Source organism: Salvia splendens, chromosome 7 (assembly GCF_004379255.2).
Source record: "Salvia splendens isolate huo1 chromosome 7, SspV2, whole genome shotgun sequence".
Classification (NCBI taxonomy): Eukaryota; Viridiplantae; Streptophyta; class Magnoliopsida; order Lamiales; family Lamiaceae; genus Salvia; species Salvia splendens.
In genome coordinates this window covers 7,501,416-7,521,749 of record NC_056038.1, presented here as the reverse complement: position 1 = coordinate 7,521,749, position 20,334 = coordinate 7,501,416, and the positions used below count along the sequence as shown (strand labels likewise).

The 20,334-nt window shown below is 35.9% G+C and overlaps 1 protein-coding gene and 1 long non-coding RNA gene across 4 annotated transcripts; both read left to right on the top strand.

Moving 5' to 3' along the window:
• Positions 1-34: 34 nt before the first annotated feature.
• On the top strand, positions 35-1,465 carry LOC121741501. Its single transcript, XR_006037886.1, has 3 exons — positions 35-79; positions 160-229; positions 1,410-1,465. It is a non-coding gene; the product is annotated as an uncharacterized LOC121741501 (long non-coding RNA).
• Positions 1,466-2,890: 1,425 nt separating this feature from the next.
• On the top strand, positions 2,891-8,795 carry LOC121811510 (P-loop NTPase domain-containing protein LPA1 homolog 2-like). Of its 3 annotated transcripts, XM_042212388.1 has the most exons (8): positions 2,891-2,940; positions 3,489-3,653; positions 4,231-4,556; positions 5,200-5,281; positions 5,766-6,170; positions 6,276-6,992; positions 7,726-7,833; positions 8,057-8,795. In XM_042212388.1, exons 2-8 carry the CDS (start codon positions 3,498-3,500, stop codon positions 8,420-8,422), a joined length of 2,160 nt encoding a protein of 719 aa, XP_042068322.1. In that variant the 5' UTR covers positions 2,891-2,940; positions 3,489-3,497; the 3' UTR covers positions 8,423-8,795. The 3 variants fall into 3 exon arrangements, with proteins under 3 accessions (XP_042068322.1, XP_042068323.1, XP_042068321.1); XM_042212389.1 differs by lacking the exon at positions 2,891-2,940 and having other exon boundaries at positions 3,252-3,653; positions 5,766-6,167; XM_042212387.1 differs by lacking the exon at positions 2,891-2,940 and having other exon boundaries at positions 3,252-3,653.
• Positions 8,796-20,334: the final 11,539 nt, after the last annotated feature.

Below are 20,334 nucleotides of genomic sequence, written 5' to 3'. Positions count from 1 at the left end.
TCCATTCGTTCTCTCTTCTCGGTCTCTCTCTCTCTCTCTCGCTCTCTAGCTCTCATCTCTCTCGAAGTGTGCTCTCACGGTAAGCTCTCGCCCCTCTCTCTCTCTCGGTTTACCTTTCCCCATTCATCCCCTTCTCATCATCATCTTGGCTTCTTCAAGGTGTTACGCTCGTACGTTGTAAATCGGTGTAGGGAAAGCTTCGAATTTACGTTTGAACTATCCAAGAAAGGTAACCAAACCCTAACCCTTGTTTAATTCGAAAACTCATGCATATAGGACGTTTTGGATGGTTTAGATGCTGAATAGGGTTTGTGGCTTTGTGATATGGTTGAGCATGTTTTTGGTAGTAACTGGCAGTGGGTTCCGACCCCTTTTTATCTAAGCAAACGATCTCCGTTGGGTACGAATTTTGAACTTTATAAAGGTTAATGTGGCTTCTGTGTGGTGTGTAATTTTCAGCCTCTTTGGATGTCGTATGAATTTATTATGATTTTTGCAAGTAAACTGCGCAGTTTCGCGAGTTGTATGTTTTTGGGAGATGTTTTCATGTGCAATTGGCGTGATTCTGAGTGCTATGTTTTTGTGATGAATGTGGGTGTGTTTGACCAAGAGATGGCTCGGGAAAATCAGTGTTTGGTTCGAGGGTTTTGCGTGGGTTGGCCGAGAGTTTTAGGGGCCGGCCTAGGGCAGTGTTGTGGGGGGGTTTTGAAGGGATGATCCCAGGTGTCTGGGTGTGTTTTGGGACGGAGAATGTGTGGTGTGAATGTTGTATAGGGTTTGAGAATCGGAAGTTGGAGGAAAGTGAGTGTGCACGGGACGAGCAGGCGGCCGAGGTGCCGAGCCAGCGGCCGAGGTGCCGAGCAGGCGGCCGAGGTGCCGAGCAGGCGGCCGAGATGCCGAGCCAGCGGCCGAGGGGCCGAGCAGGCGGCCGAGGTGCCGAGCCAGCGGCCGAGGTGCCGAGCAGGCGGCCGAGGTGCCGAGCAGGCGGCCGAGGTGCCGAGCCAGCGGCCGAGGTGCCGAACAAGCGGCCGAGGTGCCGAACAGGTGGCCGAGGTGTCTCGGCCGCTCGTGCCGAGCCAGCGGCCGAGACACCGAGCCATGTCGAGACGCCGATCCTTTTTCCGAGTTTTTCCGAACCTTTTCCGAGCCAAGTGAGCCGTTTGCACAGTAAGGGTATGCCAGGACTTGGAGTGCTGAGTTCGTGTGTCGTGTGCGCGTTTTGGGTACGTCGTTTGCATGCGGGGTGTGTTTCGAACGTGTGACTTTGTGTGTTTGTTTTGTAACATGTTGTTAAGTGTATGTACGTGTAACGTGCTAGATGTTGAAGTCGTCCACGTAGGAATCATGCATTGTCGTTTAAAGTCTCGTCTCTTCTGACTCTAATCATGATACAATTTATCTTTCAAAAGGGTGATCGTTTACGAGGAAAGTGTGGTTGAAGAAGGGAATTATTTTAAAAGCTAAGCAATCGAGGTGGGCTTTTCTACCCTACTTTTACGTGGGTTGTTTTTAATACGGACTCTGTTCCGGAATTGTTTATGGAGGTGAACTGTTTGTCTTGCCAAATGTTTTGATTTGAAACCTATCTGAAGTGGTTTACCACATATGTTTAATCGAATTCGGGTCTGTTGGGCTGCGAACCCTCAGGCTAGTGTACACGAGACTGGGTGCCATCTGAGAGCAAGTTGGCCGGTCTAGATGACCTGGGGTGTGGCCACGCCCCTTGTCACCGTTTGGATCAGATAGTGTATGATTGAGGGAATAAGGGTGGCAATATCGGAAAATGACTGCGCAGTCGAATTTATGAAATATATTTTGGTGTACTTGGGTTATTTTCATTACACTCAAAACCCCAATGTTACACTGTTATGGCATGACAAACTATGATTTTGGCGTGTGTCCACTGAGTGCAATAAGTACTCAGCCCTGCATGTTGTTTTCTTAATGTGCAGGTTGAGCGGCGATGGGGAGGACGGATGTTGAGCAGTTAAAGTCAAAATGCGTTTCACTTTGTTTGGGATAATGTCGTGTCGTCATACCCGGCATTATCTGTCTCTTGATCTTTTTCCGCTGCTTGTAATCCGAAACAATGTTTTCATTTAAACTCTGGTTACTTAAACTTTTGAAATGTCACTACAGTACCTTGTTTTAAAATGAATTTCCTTTTATTAAATGTCTTTGGGTCAAATATTCTTGTTTTTCCCCTTTCTTCCCCGCTTCTTTACTCCTCCCCTAGTCGCGGTCCACCGTACTTCCTATTCTTAGGAAATGCGGGCGTGACACATGAAATGCTCATCAAAAAGGTAATAATATCCAAATTGTATATTAAGAGAAAAAATAATGGAAGTTCCAAATTTAATGCAGTAATCTAGTTCCACTAAATCACAATCGAAAAAATTATGGTGATACAACTTGATCATTATAGCGTTATAGCATTCTCATAACACATCAAAGTTTATGCATGTAAATATCATACTATTTGAAGTTTATTAACTCCGACATGTTACTCAATAATATTAATGTTTCTTCTTTTGTGATGCAACGACAAAATCTATGACTATCATTGCTATCAAAAGGTTATAGCATACTCATCGTAGTATACTATGTAATATTCATCATAATACTATAATTTTGCCATCAGTATAAAGCTAAAACTTGCACAGATCAAGATACATTCAACGCTGAATATTTGAGATTACCAACAGCTCTGAATGGCCAAAAATGCTAATTATGCTGTATATGTATGAGGGCATGTGGACACCGGTACAAAATATGCTACTATCTCTACCTCACATTTATTCCATGTTACTAACTTTTGTCAAGACCTTTTTATTTATATCTTTCTAATACGTAACTAGGGATAATTCCTAATTATTAAGTACGTATTATTAGAATAGAGAGACTGGAAGGGAAGAGAGTTGGCTTGATTTTTGAGAAGGGGTAAGAGATTGGTTTCTTCAAAAGGGAGAAACCATATATAAATGATATACATGTATTATTTATTCATTCTTCATCATAATAAATTTTTTTATAGTACCTCTTTATACCATGTGTGCGATAAAAATATGTCCTACGAGGATAATTCAAATAATCAAATCTAAACAAACTAATCAAATTAAAATTTTAACAATTTCTAATTTTATTAGAGCTGGATTTGTTATAAAAATTTGAGTCTAGATGTTATACAAAATTAGAATTGGTTAGAGGGAAACGAGTAAATCGGCGCGGGTTTTGGAATCCCGAAAGTAGCCTTGGATGGATGAGTAAAATGGTGGAATCGGTTAGAGTGACTCGTGGAAGCACACAGTTATGATGCGTGGAAGAGGAGGTAGTACAAATGGCCAGATCGCCTCGGAATCGGAAACCGCTCTACGTTTTTGCCTCTTCCATTTCTCACTCCATCTGCTCTCAATCTCTCGCCTCCGCTTCTAATCTAGGTCTCATCTCTCGCGCTGTCTATTTTTTTTGTGTGCATGGGGCTGGAATAGGGCTCTAGGATGTCGGTACCGGAGGGATTGGCCACGAAGCTGCTCTACGTAGTGGTGGTGGAGGACGACGATGATGCTACCGAGGCGTCGTCCTTTCGGTACTCGCGCCCCGTTCTCCAGAGTACTCTGCAGCTCATTGGTTGCAAGCCTCGTCACTCCTTCAAGGTCGATATCTCTTATCCGATTCCTCCATTTTGAATCTTCATTTGCATGCATGCCTTTCGTGATGGATGAACAATCAGATTAAAAGAAGAATTTATCAAATTTCTAGATCTTCGTGGTTCAATTTAGGGATTCTATATCGAGGTTATTAATGTTGTTTTCTTCATTTCATGGAGAAGGTGATATTCTTCTTCCGATTATCGAATAAACTTTTTACAATAGTTTATGATATCCCTTGGTTAATGGCTCTTATTCTGATCTAGACATCTTTATAGCGTAATTACACCTGATAGCTTACGATGTTTAGAATTTGGTCCAATCAAAGCTAGCCACATGAATGTGATAATAGATTGACTTTCAAAATATGGACTGACAACGAACATATTCAGAAAATATGTGTTCTTCTCATAATAGAACCTGCATATGGATCCTATGTTGTCAGTGACTGGAATTGAGCATCTTGCATTTGGTTTTTGGGGAACTATATAGTATAAGTTTCCCTTTTGGCTTTTCTAGCTTGTATCTGGGGACATTGCACCAACTTTCTGGTGTTGTGCCTAAAGCAATATTATTTATGCAGATCAGCCAAAGAGTATTTGAGGTAATAAGGCGGGAAAATGCTCTGGAGAGGTTCGTTTCCCCTCTTGTTGGGGTGCCAGCTCAAGATGTCAAAGCATGTGATAACAGAGAGATGGAAAGCCATGTTGTTGCCTGCTTGGACAAAGCAGATGTTGTTGATTCTGCTTTAGAAGAAGATAAGAGTAAGGAGGAGTCATTTGAATTGTACAAAAGGCGTACTACTGTTGTTGTTAGAAGAAAGTTTTTTCTTGACACTGTTTGTGAAGCTCTCTCCGAATACAAGTATGTCGGGCCAAATCAGAGGGCTGATTTGGTGATTGCCTGCAGGTACAGTTGCATTTCTAATCCAAATTGATTTATGTGGGTTCATAACGAATGTGAGAAGTTCTGAAAAATTCTTCTTGTACTCTCTAATTACTCATATGGCCAAGTATTTAATGATATTCATTGCTTGTTCTGTCAACTATAGTGGCCTAACATAGATTCGTATAGTTCTTCTTAGAGATCCACAGATCATTCTCTCTGCAACTAGTGCTCATGTTCCCATAGCTTCACATTCTTAGTTTTTATAAAAATAATTTTAAAATCCTGTTGTTGGTGTATCATATAGAGTTATCAACTTCACCACTTATCAAAGTTTAGGAAAGTTTTGACTGAGATCTAAAGTCAAAACGTTTTTATATCTGACTTTTGTAATTTGGTCAGAATATCCCTTAATAGTCATGCTTATGTAGGGAGGGAAGAGAGTTGTGGTATATCTGTGCTTATCCGGGGAATGGACAAGTTGAATTGTCCGTTCAACTGAGACATGAAGAGACTAACATTTTTGGTTGATCAGTTTTTTGTCGCCTTTACTTGGTTCACTTCGGTTGGATTAGCTGTTGCTAATTATACTAGGTTACAATGGTTGATGTAAAACATTTTGTATTCCTTTTGTGAGCTATCCTGACCATTATTATTGCACTTCCAGAGTTCGCGAAAGAAATGAATCTGTTACAGTACTGCTGTGCGGCACAAGTGGCTGTGGAAAATCTACATTATCTGCCCTGCTGGTTGGATTTCTGATGCAATTATTATTTACTTCCATCTTCATGGTTCAGAAATGGCTTAAGAAAGTTTTTACATTTATGTTGTCAATGCTACTTTTTTATACTAGTATTCAAGTGATGAAACTTTTATTTTATCGTTGCATGTTTGAACCAGAATTTGAAAATTGTCCATGCAAAATAAATTGACTACGACAGATGGTAACATGGTTTCCATTTTTATTTTTGTGGCTCCAGATTCGGTGCCTGAGAATTTGACAGGCATTGCTTTTATTCAAGCTTTGACATTGGATATACTGACATGTGAAATTAGTGCCCTAGAAACTGATGGGTGTTAGATTAAAAATTAATTTTCTTCAGCACAGTGGTGCATCTCTTCCCATGCATGAAAAGCTTTTACAATTTGAATGTCCTTTCTAGTTATTAGCTGACAAATGTATTGACTCTATTTATGTTATCTATATTGACTCTGTTTATGTTATCATTGCAGGGTAGCAGGTTGGGCATTACAACTATTGTATCTACTGATTCAATTCGGCATATGATGAGAAGTTTTATTGATGAAAAGGAAAATCCATTACTGTGGGCCTCAACCTATCACGCCGGGGAACATTTGGATCCATTAGCTGTCGCACAAGCCAAGGCCAGAAAAAAAGCTAAGAAATCATCTCATGTTTCTGCTGCTTCACATGATGCAGTTAGTAATGATGCATCTGGAAAGCCTGAGGAGAACAGCACCACAAGTGATTTAATCAGTCAAAAAATGATGGCAGTAGAAGGGTTTAAAGCACAAAGTGAGATGGTAATTGAGAGCCTTGATAGATTAATAACTGGGTGGGAAAAAAGGAAAGAATCAGTAGTGGTGGAGGGCGTTCACTTAAGTCTCAACTTTGTGGTATTATTTCAAAATATGATTATGCAATTATTTTCAAATTACTTAGTCTTGAAAACGTTGGATAAAATCTGCTTTGAATTCTCACTACTTTTTAATTTCATGCAGATAGGGCTCATGAAGAAACATCCTTCAATCATTCCATTCATGATTTATATTTCAAATGAGGAGAAGCACATGGAAAGATTTGCTGTTCGTGCCAAGTACATGACATTGGATCCTGCTAAAAATAAGTATGTTAAATACATACGGAATATCAGAACCATCCAAGAATATCTATGCAACCAGGCAGATAAGCTTTTGGTGCCAAAAGTTAACAACACCAATGTTGATAAAAGTGTAGCTGTCATTCATGCAACAGTTTTCAGCTGCCTAAGAAGGCGCGCCGTGGGGGAGCAGCTTTATGACCCATCGACGAACACAATCGCCGTTGTTTATGAGGAGCACAGGAATCAGTGTGCTGCTAATTCTTTGACCTCCAAAGGAATGTTTCAGCTTATTCAAAGGAAAGGTTCCAGTAGACAGTTGATGGCACTTTTGAATACTGATGGTTCTGTGGCAAAGGCTTGGCCTGTTGACATGTCCAATGATGGTGGCAAGAACATTTGGGGTCATCCACCACGAAATGGAATCGGTACACCTATGTATGGGCCATTGCAGATAGGTAAAGCAGAACCTGTCAACCTGCAATTTGGTCACTTTGGCATTAGTGCGTGGCCCAGTGATGGAGGTACAAGTCGTGCTAGCAGTGTTGATGATTGGGCGGATAATGCTAGTCGATGCGTTTCATCATGCTGTAGCTCCCCAAGGGGTCCTGCAAAGGAGGTAAAAATTATTTTATTATCAGCATGGCTTACTGATATGGCTGAAGTTGGGCTATATAGCTGGTTCAAAACCTTCAGCTTGTGTTAGCTGTATCAACATTAGGTAAAGCACGGTTTGGGGTCAACAACAAAACATTTTCCCTGGACTCAACTATTAATCTATTATGCCTCTGGTACTACAAGTTTTCACCATACATCTGTATCAACTTTAAGGTAAAGCACAGTTTGAGGTCAACAACAAAATATTTTTCCCAGGAATCAACTATCAATCTATTAGGCCTCTTGTACTGCTAGTTTTTACCATACAGTTAGCACATATCCTTGAAATTCTTATTGAATTACCAAAAACTTCTTTATAGGTGTAACAATCTACTGAGTTGAGTTATAGGATTAGCCTTTATTCATGAGAAACCTTTACTTGTCGTAGTTGCAATGAATTATTGACCAAACAAATTTACTCTTTAGACCTATAGATGAAGCAGTTTCTTGTGTCAAGGTGAGAAACATAATTTTATATGTAGCATAATGTCAAAAGTTTTTCACCTTAAAATGGGTATATTGTGAAAATTATCGATCTACAAGAGACTGTCCAAACTATGAGTCTATGACCATTTTAAACAGGCCATATGCATTCATATAGTCTTCATATCAACACTAAGAAAAATTATCTTTCTATTAACATGAATCTGGCTGTCTTGTGTAAAAATGGTATTGATGACATAGCTTTGTTTCAGCTCAAGGAAGAATCTTCTGTGCACGGAAGTGATGAAGAGGCTGATGTTTCACCTGAGGTGGACAGTGATGAGGATCTTAGTGATGGAGGGAAAAATCTCCACGAAGAGGTAATGAGGATGAGGTCATGAGGATTATATAGCTGCGGGAAGGCATGAGCAGAAATCTGACACTATAACTAATTCTCAATAATTGTTGTAAATTGTTTGGTTTAGTGCTTGGTTTGTGAAATATCCAGCTTTTCATGCATTAAGACACATTATCATTAGGACCTTCTTTTCTAAACAATTGCTTGTTCGAATAATTGAACTCTCATCTTAAATTAATTTTCAGCTGGAAGGTTCTGTGGATGAGCAATCAACTAAGTCGGATGAGGAGTATGACGACCTTGCCATGGAGGATTCTCCACATGATGGTTACGTGTCTGATGATGAGCTTAATGCTAATTTTTCAGTCTCGGAAGATTTATCAAACAGGAAAGGCCTTCACGGAGATAAGTATCAACGAAATCTTGACCTTTTCTTGAGAAGGAGACATGAACCCCTGTTAGATTCTCTATTGTGCCCCTTTTCATCACCTTCTAAAGAAAAAAGTGAGAGGAGACCTCCACCTCCTGGTACATGTAAATTAACAAGACGTTCGTTGAGCATTCCTTCCTTTGTAAAGCGTGGATCAGTAGTAAATGATCCAATCCAGTGAAGAAGCACTTGTGTGGTACACTATCTGTGCAGCTCCGCTGTTTGTTCTTGTTTCTCTATGGAACTTGAAGTTTGTTCCATCGTTCTAGGTCATTTATAACTCACAGCCTTGGGGTAACCCGGTTAATTCAGCATGCTCTGCATTCTTCTCAAATCCTGTATAAAGCTACCACGGCCAAACTTTTCTCTGTATATCATTTTCTTTACATACCTGTATTTACTACCACTACTTAGAGGAACCAAATGCTGTTTTAGATTACATTGTGTGTTGCCGGAGCACGTTAAACTTTGTTAAGGTACGTTTTTGAGGAAGGTCTAGAATCTATTGTTGCCATGCTTTTGACGATCTTTGCATTCTGGCACAAATGGAAGGTCTAGCTAGATTATCATGGAAAATGTTGCTATTTGCACAAGAAATATTATGTTGAATTCCTAAATTTGGTATTTGTGGAGGCTCCGAACGAATAATAATTGATGACATGTAAAGGAATGTTCCTTTTTCTTATGATAGTGCAAAGAGAATTGTGGTTTTACATTCTTTACAGGAAAAAAAAGGAAGGAATGGAATGTAAAGTTAATAAATTATAGAATCAATGAATATGTATATTTTCTTGCACAAGTGGAATCAGATATACCCAATGACAGTTAAGGAAAGTGAAAAGACTGTAGAGTAGTAGTTATATACCGAAACATGTAGCTTAGTTTATTTTGTACAATTGTGTTTACTCTCTCATTCATTGGCTGCCAAACATGCGTATGTTTGATAATTCATAAATAAATACGTACATGCCTTGATAATTCGATGAAACAACGTATAGAAAAAATCACTCTTTCTTCTCTACTGTTAAACTATAGTCTTGCAATCTTGGTGTATTTATTGCACATTTCACATACATATTATTATGTAATAAATGAGCTAGTTTGCCTTTTATTCTATGTTCACCCAAAATGTAAAATACCAAGAACAATTGCGTTTCACGAATAACATATATATGAGCAATTAAATCAAACCATAACGTTACTAAAACTAATTAATTGAGTATATTATTATACTATGGTTTTGGTCTTTGGAGAGAGATTGCTTAAGTGAGTCATCGAGGGAGATCTAGCAGTACTAGATATGACGATTACCAGTATATGTTTGTTAAAAGGTTGATCAACCGTCCAACAGGTTTTGATTAAATTATCCAAATCATCAAGAATCCATTCCCCCAATGGTACTTGTAATTTTTGTTTGATTGTTGATTAGAATAAAACTAGGTAGGTCAATTGTAAAAGATATATCCCATAAAATAATGTAAGCATGTTTCTAATTTCTACCAAACAATCCCTGTAAACGTGATAACCAAATTCCTACCTACTGTGCACTAAAACCCATTTCTATCACAAGTTTATGCCAAACCACATTGTAAAACCAAATCCAGTCAAAAAATTTAAAAGAACATAATACTATCTCACCTCGAAGTTTTTGAATTGTGTTGCTTTTCACATATCCGCCTCAGTGGCAGAGAGCCATATATATATATATATATATATATATATATATATATATATATATATATATATAGAGTCTCATTATTCACAAATTCACTCTTAAAGACCGAACTAGAGATCAAATTAGGGCCCTTAGATCTAGGGCTTAATGGATGAGATTAGACCATGCTATATTAATTTCGCTCCTTCATTAGGTAGACAATTTACTTCAATGCAGGGGTATTTCGGTCAAAACATATATGAGCTCATCTCCTACCCCATCTCATCTTCTCTTATTTCCTCCGTCTAAATCTCTCCTCCATCCATCTCTCTCTCTAAACAAAATTGAAATCCCTAGAACTCGTCGTCCTCAACGCATTTGGCCCTCCTTCGCGGTACCGCTGCCATCGCCGGAGTGAGATGGCATGTGCTGCCGTCACTCTCACGGCTGTCACGCCCTTTCAGCGTCGTCACCTCACCATAGTGGCAGATCTGTCGTACCAGCCACCATCCATAATTGAACAGATGTAATGTAAGGTTTGATCTCTCTTGGTATGTGGAGTATGTTTTTGCTCCATAATCATATGTCCTTGAAGCTAGTCGTTGATTCGCGATATATATATTACTATGATAGGCGATGTATGATTGGTATTGTATTGTTCGACATGGTTGCAGAATTTCTTGTACGATTCATTTCAGGTGAAGGATCTTGTGGAGGCTTCAAAATCAGTATCTGTGCTGCCAGTGATGATAGATAACGATGTTAGATCTGATTGCGTGCGCACGATCAGGAGTAACACGAGAAATCTTTTGAGAATGAAGCGTACACTTGATATGATGAAGATATTGTTTGAGCAAATCATTTCTTCCGAGTATGTTCTCCCTCTTCTTCCTGTTGTTGTCGCTAGTTGTTTCATGTTGTTTGTTCTGTACTTTCCATGTTGCGATTAACAGAGTAGAAAACGGTGTAACGATGATATTGATTTTTTCATTGATCTCTTTGGAGCTTAATAACTTATCTTTTTGTTGTCTATAGGGGAAATTCCTTAAAGGATCCAGCTTTAGAAGCTTACTCAGTCTTTACTTCGTAACTTACATTCCTAGTCAATCCATTTGTTCAATTATTGGGGCAGAGTTTTGTAGAAGAATTTGGAGTCCTACTGGATGAAGTAAAAACCTAGTATATATAGAGTTGTGATCAATGTCGAACCAATTTTAAAGACCGAACTAGAGACCAAATCTCATCCACCCATTAATCACATCTAATGGTTATTAAAAATTAAAACTTATCTACTTTTTTTATTCAATCAAATTGCCAAAAGGGTAGTTTTGGAATTAGGGGAGAAGGAGAGAAACTATCGCTGCTCTTCGGATTCATTCTTTTCAGAAAAGCTGTGAATGAGGAGCTTCGATCTTGATCTGCTACGGGAGGATTTGCTTTTTCCGGTGGAGTAGTACGACGACGACGGAGTTAACGGCGGTATCCAATCACGCCACTGCTCCAGCCGCCATAGTTTCCGGCCTGCTGTCAACACACCCAGGTGGTGCTGCTCCCCGAACTCAGCCTACTCCGAGGTGGAGCCGTCGTCTCCGCCGTTACACTTCCCTCTACTGTCGCCGACTTCGCTACCGTGCAATTCTCCTCTTTCTCTCGTTTCACCCCACCAAAACAAGCCCCAAATTCCTTTCTGTCTCTCTCCCAATTTCTTACTTCCTTCATCAAATTCTTCTTCCAAAGTTCAACATCAACGTCCCTCTTCTTCTTCTACTACCGACGCAGCCCCAATTCCCTCTCGGTTTCTCTTGGATTTGGAGTTGAAAGAAAGTGGCATAACTTGTAGTTATGGGAAGACTTACAGATTATTGTTTCTCGAAATTGTTGCGTTGAAAGTAAACTGAATTTGTTCCTAATCTTCGTGTGGTAAAGATCATGGAAAAAAATTCCTCAATTGAAAAGAGTGGCTGATTTTGATTTTGCATATTTAGTTGTTATACATATTTCTGACGGGAAATTGTATACAATGGAAAATATAATACCACTAGGGGGAATTGCTCGAACAAGAAATGCATATATTGTCTGGTCTGGTTTGATATTGGACGATTTCCGGTGGAAATCGTCGCGGTAGATTGAAAGAATTTCTGAGTGGAGAAGAATAGATGGAGTATATGCATAGTTTACGAAGAATTATAATTGTAATGAACAAAATAACGTACTTGATGAAGTTATAATTTCAAGTAATGAAGTAATATGAACTGAACTGTGTTGTATGCATCGTTTGCGAAGGATTATAGTTGTAATGAACTAAATAACGTAATTGATGAAGTTACGACCACATGTAATGAAGTAATTTGAACTACCTTGAACTTTAATTGGGTTATTACTTCAGTCCATTACCTTATTAAATGAGGTTATAACTTCATCAACATTGACATACATCATAATAAAGAATAAATACTTCATTTTGAAAACACTTCACAAAGTCTATTCGCTTTAAATTTTGTAAAAAGGTTAAACAAATTCAAATTCAAAGTGGAATGAAGTAATAATCTACTGGAATGAAGTAATTAACTATTGGAATGAAGTAATAAATCTATTGGATGAAGTAATAAACTATAAATGAAGTAATACACGCCTTTGTCATTAGGTATTGCTCTGTTGTCACTTTGGTGATTGAATTATGCAATTCCCCTGGTGTACAAAATAGGTAACAGCCTCTCCCTTGGTAATTGCTATGTTGTTATTTTATTCAACTTGTATTGTTATTGGCTACGAATTTGGAGAAAAAAAATATAAAAATCATCGTTATTTAGATTTCTATATTACTTCATTCAACTAGACTATTACTTCATTCAGTTACATTATTACTTCATTCACCTAGATTATTACTACTTCATTATTTAACTATCTATATTACTTCATTTGACTAGATCACTACTTCATTTTATTCTATTATATTATTTCATTCAAATATTTTTATCACTTCATTCGACTAGGTTATTACATTAAGGGATTCTTGAGCATATGAGGAAGAGTGATCACTACTTCATTCATATGTGCATTTACTTCATTCAACAAGTATACCACTTCATCACAATAGGATTTTACTTCATTGAACTTCAATTGGGTTATTACTACTTCAGTCCATTACCTTATTAAATGAGGTTATAGCTTCATCAACATTGACATACATCATAATAAAGAGTAAACACTTCATTTTGAAAACACTTCACACTGTCTATTCGCTTTAAATTTTGTAAAAAGGTTAAACAAATTCAAATTCAAAGTAGAATGAAGTAATAATATACTGGAATGAAGTAATTAACTATTGGAATGAAGTAATAAATCTACTGGATGAAGTAATAAACTAAAAATGTAATTTGACAAAAATACACTCGGTTGAAGTAATTTGGCTACCTAATGAATGCGAAAATTTTCACTACATCATCTCATCTCATCCATTAAAAATGCATATATTGCTTGATTCGGGCTAGAGAAGCTTCGAGAACAATTTATCGTCATCCGGTTTGATTTAGAAGTATTTCTGGTGGAAATCGTCGCTGTAGATTGAAGGAATTTTGGGGAGCGGAGAAGAACAGTTGGAGAACTGTGTTGTATGTATAGTTTGCGAAGAATTAATATTGTAATGAACTAAATAACGCACTTGATGAAGTTATAACCTCAAATAATGAAGTGATATGAACATAATTGTATTATATGCATAGTTTGTGAAGAATTATAATTTTAATGAACTAAATAACGCACTTGATGGAGTAATAACATCAAGTAATGAAGTAATATGAATTGAACCGTGTTGTATGCATAGTTTGTGAAAAATTATATTTGTAATGAACTAAATAACGTACTTGATGAAGTTATAACCACATGTAATGAAGTAATTAACCACTGAAATGAAGTATCAAAACTACGGGAATGAAGTAACAAATTACAAACAAATAAATGTATCATTATATTGTCAGAAAACAAATAAATGAAGTAATAAATTACAAACTAATAGATGAAGTGATGGAACTATCTGAATTAAGTAATAGCTTGGTTAAATGAATTAATATATAATGAATGAATAATATTAGAAATGAAAAGAACCAAATGACTATTAATATTGACGTATAACATATTGTACTAATAAATTGAAAAATACCAGTGCAGAACTTATTTCCAGTAGGTATTACTTCATTCCAATAGGTTTATTACTTCAATCCAGTACGTAATAAATTGAAAATGAATATATTTTTACTTCATTCTAGTACGTTTATACTTCATTCAAGTAAGTGTATTACTTCATTCCATCCATTACGTAATAAATTGGAAATGAAGATATTTTTACTTTATTCCAGTAGGTTTATTACTTCATTCAAATGTGTCATTACTTAATTCAAATAGGATTTTAGTTCATTCCAATAGGTTTTCACATGATTCAACACATGTTTATTTCAAATTCATTGAATTTTTTTTACTTTATTCACCGTAAATAATAGCACAATTTATTCCAGTAGGTTTATTACTTCATTCCAAAAAATTAATACTTCATTATACTAGGTTTTTACTTCATCCAGTAGGACTCCAAATTCTTCTACAAAACTCTGCCCCAATAATTGAACAAATGGATTGACTAGGAATGTAAGTTACGAAGTAAAGACTGAGTAAGCTTCTAAAGCTGGATCCTTTAAGGAATTTCCCCTACAGACAACAAAAAGATAAGTTATTAAGCTCCAAAGAGATCAATGAAAAAATCAATATCATCGTTACACCGTTTTCTACTCTGTTAATCGCAACATGGAAAGTACAGAACAAACAACATGAAACAACTAGCGACAACAACAGGAAGAAGAGGGAGAACATACTCGGAAGAAATGATTTGCTCAAACAATATCTTCATCATATCAAGTGTACGCTTCATTCTCAAAAGATTTCTCGTGTTACTCCTGATCGTGCGCACGCAATCAGATCTAACATCGTTATCTATCATCACTGGCTGCACAGATACTGATTTTGAAGCCTCCACAAGATCCTTCACCTGAAATGAATCGTACAAGAAATTCTGCAACCATGTCGAACAATACAATACCAATCATACATCGCCTATCATAGTAATATATATATCGCGAATCAACGACTAGCTTCAAGGACATATGATTATGGAGCAAAAACATACTCCACATACCAAGAGAGATCAAACCTTACATTACATCTGTTCAATTATGGATGGTGGCTGGTACGACAGATCTGCCACTATGGTGAGGTGACGACGCTGAAAGGGCGTGACAGCCGTGAGAGTGACGGCAGCACATGCCATCTCACTCCGGCGATGGCAGCGGTACCGCGAAGGAGGGCCAAATGCGTTGAGGACGACGAGTTCTAGGGATTTCAATTTTGTTTAGAGAGAGAGAGAGATGGATGGAGGAGAGATTTAGACGGAGGAAATAAGAGAATATGAGATGGGGTAGGAGATGAGCTCATATATGTTTTGACCGAAATACCCCTGCATTGAAGTAAATTGTCTACCTAATGAAGGAGCGAAATTAATATAGCATGGTCTAATCTCATCCATTAAGCCCTAGATCTAAGGGTCCTAATTTGGTCTCTAGTTCGGTCTTTAAGAGTGGATTTGTGAATAATGAGACTATATATATATATATATATATATATATATATATAGGGATGTATTCATTTCCTTTTCCTATATTTCCTCCTTTTTCCTTCTTAATATCAGCCATTAGATTAGAGAAATGGACGGTCAAGATCAACATTGGGTAATTAATCCCGTGTTGCATTATTTGTCATATTTTGTGCATTATGAGGGTACAATAGTAATCTAATAATGGCTGGAAACCGCTACGAATAATGCACCACATGGTCACGAGTAATGCATATAATTGCCTATATAATGCACAATATGTGAACTGCAATGCATACGAACAAGATGTGCTGTGTTATGATGTTTGACACACGTATTTTGTTTCCCCTAAGGGTTTAATAAGCTTAGGGGCTAGGGTATAGTACGTAGACATGTATGTAATCTTCACATGGTAACGAGTAATGGATATAATTGACTATATAATGCACAATATGTGAACTGCAATGCATACGAACAAGATGTACCATGTTATGATGTTTGACACACGTTTCTTGTTTCCCCTAAGGGTTTAATAAGCTTAGGGGCTAGGGTATAGTACGTAGACATTACTAAATGCACGTATGTAATCTTCAATCCGTTGATTAACCCATATACACAATACCTCTAATAATGCATAATATACTGAGATAATGACAATTAACAGCTACATAATGCACTACCTAAACCAAATAATGCACATACGTATATTCCAATAACAACAATTTGTTAGTAATGTCTACGTACTATACCCTAGCCCCTAAGCTTATTAAACCCTTAGGGGAAACAACAAACGTGTGTCAAACATCATAACATGGTACATCTTATTCGTATGCATTGCAGTTCACATATTGTGCATTATATAGATAATAACATCCATTACTCGTGACAATTTGATGAATTATTCGTATCGTTTTATAATTTGTTATTAATGCGTACGTACTATACCCTAGCCCCTAAGCTTATTAAACCCTTAGGGGAAACAAGAAACGTGTGTCAAACATCATAACACATCACATCTTGTTCGTATGCATTGCAGTTCACAAATTGTGCATTATATAGTCAATTATATCCATTACTCGTTACCATGTGAAGATTACATACGTGTCTACGTACTATACCCTAGCCCCTATGCTTATTAAACCCTTAGGGGAAACAAGAAACGTGTGTCCAAACATCATAACATGGTACATCTTATTCGTATGCATTGCAGTTCACATATTGTGCATTATATAGTCAATTATATGCATTACTCGTGACCATGTGGTGCATTATTCGCAGATACCAAAATGTGGCAGTTACTTTTCCGTCAAATGTCAATAATAACCCTGTAATGCATACAACCACCTTCTATAATGCAACACGGAACCAGTTTTATAGAATCAATCTGATCCGTTGATGCCTTAGATCTAACGCGTAATATTAAGAAGGAAAAAGGATCTAAGATGTGAAAAGGAGAATAACGCTCCCCTATATATATATATATATATATATATATAGTGTTCTGCTGAAACTGAGAATCTGATGAATGAAGTTAGTACAAAACTAAAAAAGAATTGTTTTTATGTTATCAAAACTAGATAAAATATCACAGATCTATTTCACCTGCCGAGTGCAGACTGAAATAGTTCCCTCGGTTTTCACTGGTGTAACAGAAATAATAATACTAGGAGTACATAAAAAGAAGAAAACCAATTAACCAATTGTTTTCTGGCTTGTGGTGGCGATAGTCGTTTATTGCCGATGCAGCATCCTCAAGATTCTCATCAGGGTTGAGATCATCTGCAAATTAACCAACAACCCTTTGCCTTGTGAATCTTGATGATGCTACACCAGAAAACAACGACTCTCTATCTCGTCGTCTATGTATGTATCCGCACACAGATCCATGCAAAAAGCCTCCAATCAATCCAAAGATCAAACTCTATATGACTATATGTGTGTGTAGAGAGAGACTTGAAAAAATAATGACAAGGAAATACTGAAACTTAAATTCATATGGAATCGAGAGAGAGAGACGCAATGTGGCTTAAACAGAAATACTGATAAAAAAAGAAAAAAGAAATGAGGATGGGAGTAACGATCAAGAATCTCCTGCAATAAAAACAAGGGAGAAACAGAAATCAAGAAATCCAAATTAAAGGGCAGCAAGGTCATTGGATTCTCCAGCTCATACATCAGTTAACAACTTACAAGTATAGACAACGGTCAAGTTTAACAATCAATTAAGCAAATACTCTAAAATATCAGGGATTAAAAATTAAAATACTAAGAGACCGTTCTGATATAGACTGGTGGATTCATTAACATTTTAATTTGAAATACCAAAAATTACAACTCCACTAAATGGAATAAGTAATACTCCATGAATTAAATTAAGACTCTTTCCTAGCTCACGAACACACACATCAAGATGAGACCTGAGAGAGAGGCGAGGATATGAATGCGGCTTATAGATCCAATATAGTACTACTATTAAGGCATTGAAATTGCATTTGGACTGATGCTAATATTGCATGTGAATGTCAGTTTAATTCATGAAGTATACTAATCTATAAACCCTAATTTCTCTCTCTCTCTCTCTCTCAAGATTTGTGGAGGTCTCACCCACCCTAGTACACACATTAGATACCATGAGTCATTTTCATCCATGGCCAAACACCAAAGTTGTGGACCTGCATTAAATTATCAGTCCACTACAACAACTATTTCCCTTTTCTTTTCTCTCTTTTTTTAAAACAGGGAAATACGTGGCAAATGGGTGGTTAATTATTGGAAATTCATATGTTAGAGTTTTCTCTTATATACTACAATAAATCATTCACGTTTGACCTTTTAGTCCCATTTCTTTTAATGTCTTTTCAGAAACCATTTCTTTTAATGTTGAATATGTGTATATATAATGCTATTAAAAATGCATCACATATTTAATAGGAGTATATGAAATATGACAACGACCATTTAAAATAATACTATCGTCCAAATTTGCAATCTAAGGGTCACAATTAATCTTGCTTTTTCAATTTTTCTTAATGAAACGGTAGTTTTAATACTTTAACATATGTTTTCATAAAATTTTAAATTTTACATAAATTTTATTGTAAATTAATTGTTTTTAAAATTATACTCCCTCCGTCCGGCATTAGACATCCGTTTGAGCCTGCCACGAGTTTTATTTATTTGAAATGTTTAAAGACTTTGTGATATTTAAAGTTTGTCAATTGTTATTGAAAATGATATACTATAACACTATATAACTATAATCGAATACTTATGTTGATATTTATGATCGATGTCGATTGGTCATTATTTCCTATATATTATATGAACGATGATGTGTTGCTGATGTTGATTTTCAATTTTATGACCTCACTATTATATTATTTTTTTTATAGCTCAAATCACTTTAAGATCGATGAGCAAAGGAATCAACGTTCAGAATAAAATCATTGATCCAACAAAGACAAGAAAACAAAACACCTCAAACTAATACAAGCAAGCTAAACAGGAGGCGACCGAGAAAAGACTAAAAAGTGCATCCTCCAAAAAAAACAAGAAAACAAAAAACAAAGCTACCAAGAAAAAAACTGATTAGGAAGTAAGGCTGAGCTACATTTCACCTTAAATTTCACTAGAATTGAACTATCACATTATTTATATTTGTTTATTATACCCCATTAATTAATTAGAGCGTCATATGGTCAGAGAATTCTTATCATTTGTCAAAGTAATGATTAAGTAAGTGAATGCTTTAATAATATACCAAAAGTTATAACATGATCCTTGATTTATGATTGAAATTTAAATTAAGTTGGTTGCACATGATCCTTGATTTATGATTTTTGGCAGCACAAAAAAAAAATAATAATAAACTCTAATTATGGACACACTGAAAATAATAAAAATGATCAACTCAAAAATAAGATAGCTATACAGCTTATGAGCTTAACTATTTTTTTTTCTATCTTAATTAATTTGGATACAAAAAATGGGAAAAATTGATGGAAACATGAGCACGGCAAGGGCACAAGATATATATACTGATAATCTCACCTTAAGACGATAAACAGATTTTATCCTCAATAGTGATCCATACCAATTACCATAATAAATTATCTCACTTACCCTAAAAAAGACACGTACGTAGATGTGAAAAGTTTTATTGATTCATTCACCCTCATATAAATTGGATTGGATCCCTACAGTGTTGAAAACTTATTAAACCATGTTGTGAACTTTATTCATCATAAACAAAGTTCAAATTTGATCCTTTTTACATTTGCTCTAAAAAAAATTTAAATCTTTCAAACAATATATTTTAGTCTAAAGTTAACCTTTTCTGTTACACTTAATGGAAAAACGTGACCAAACTAGTGACTTAGTTATGAATTTAATTAGTCATTAATCTAATTAATTTAATATTAAAATTTATAAATATTTTTTTACCTATAATAAAGATTAACTTTAAATCTAAAAAATATTTTATAAAAATTAAATTACATTAAAATTTATAAATTATTTTAGCTATAGTTTTTTACCTATAATAAAAATTAAATTTGTGAATATATAAATTTTAATTCAATTATATTTTTATTATAGGTAAAATAATTATTTTATAAATTTAATATTTTTTATTATATGTATTAAAACATTTTATGATATTAATATATTTTCATATAGGTTAAAAATATTTTATAAATTTTGATATTGAATTAGTTATGTTAATTTTTTTAATTATATTTATAATTAAGTCATAATTTGGTCAAATCATGTTTGACCGTTAAATTTAACGAAAAATGTTAACTTT

What these genes read in the sequence shown, in the direction of transcription:
- LOC121811510 (XM_042212388.1), top strand. Translation starts at nt 3,498, where the DNA reads ATGTCGGTACCGGAGGGATTGGCCACGAAGCTGCTCTACGTAGTGGTG. An exon ending in ACTTAAGTCTCAACTTTGTG is followed by an intron (nt 6,171 to 6,275) that starts GTATTATTTCAA and finishes AATTTCATGCAG; the next exon opens with ATAGGGCTCATGAAGAAACA. An exon ending in GGAAAAATCTCCACGAAGAG is followed by an intron (nt 7,834 to 8,056) that starts GTAATGAGGATG and finishes ATTAATTTTCAG; the next exon opens with CTGGAAGGTTCTGTGGATGA.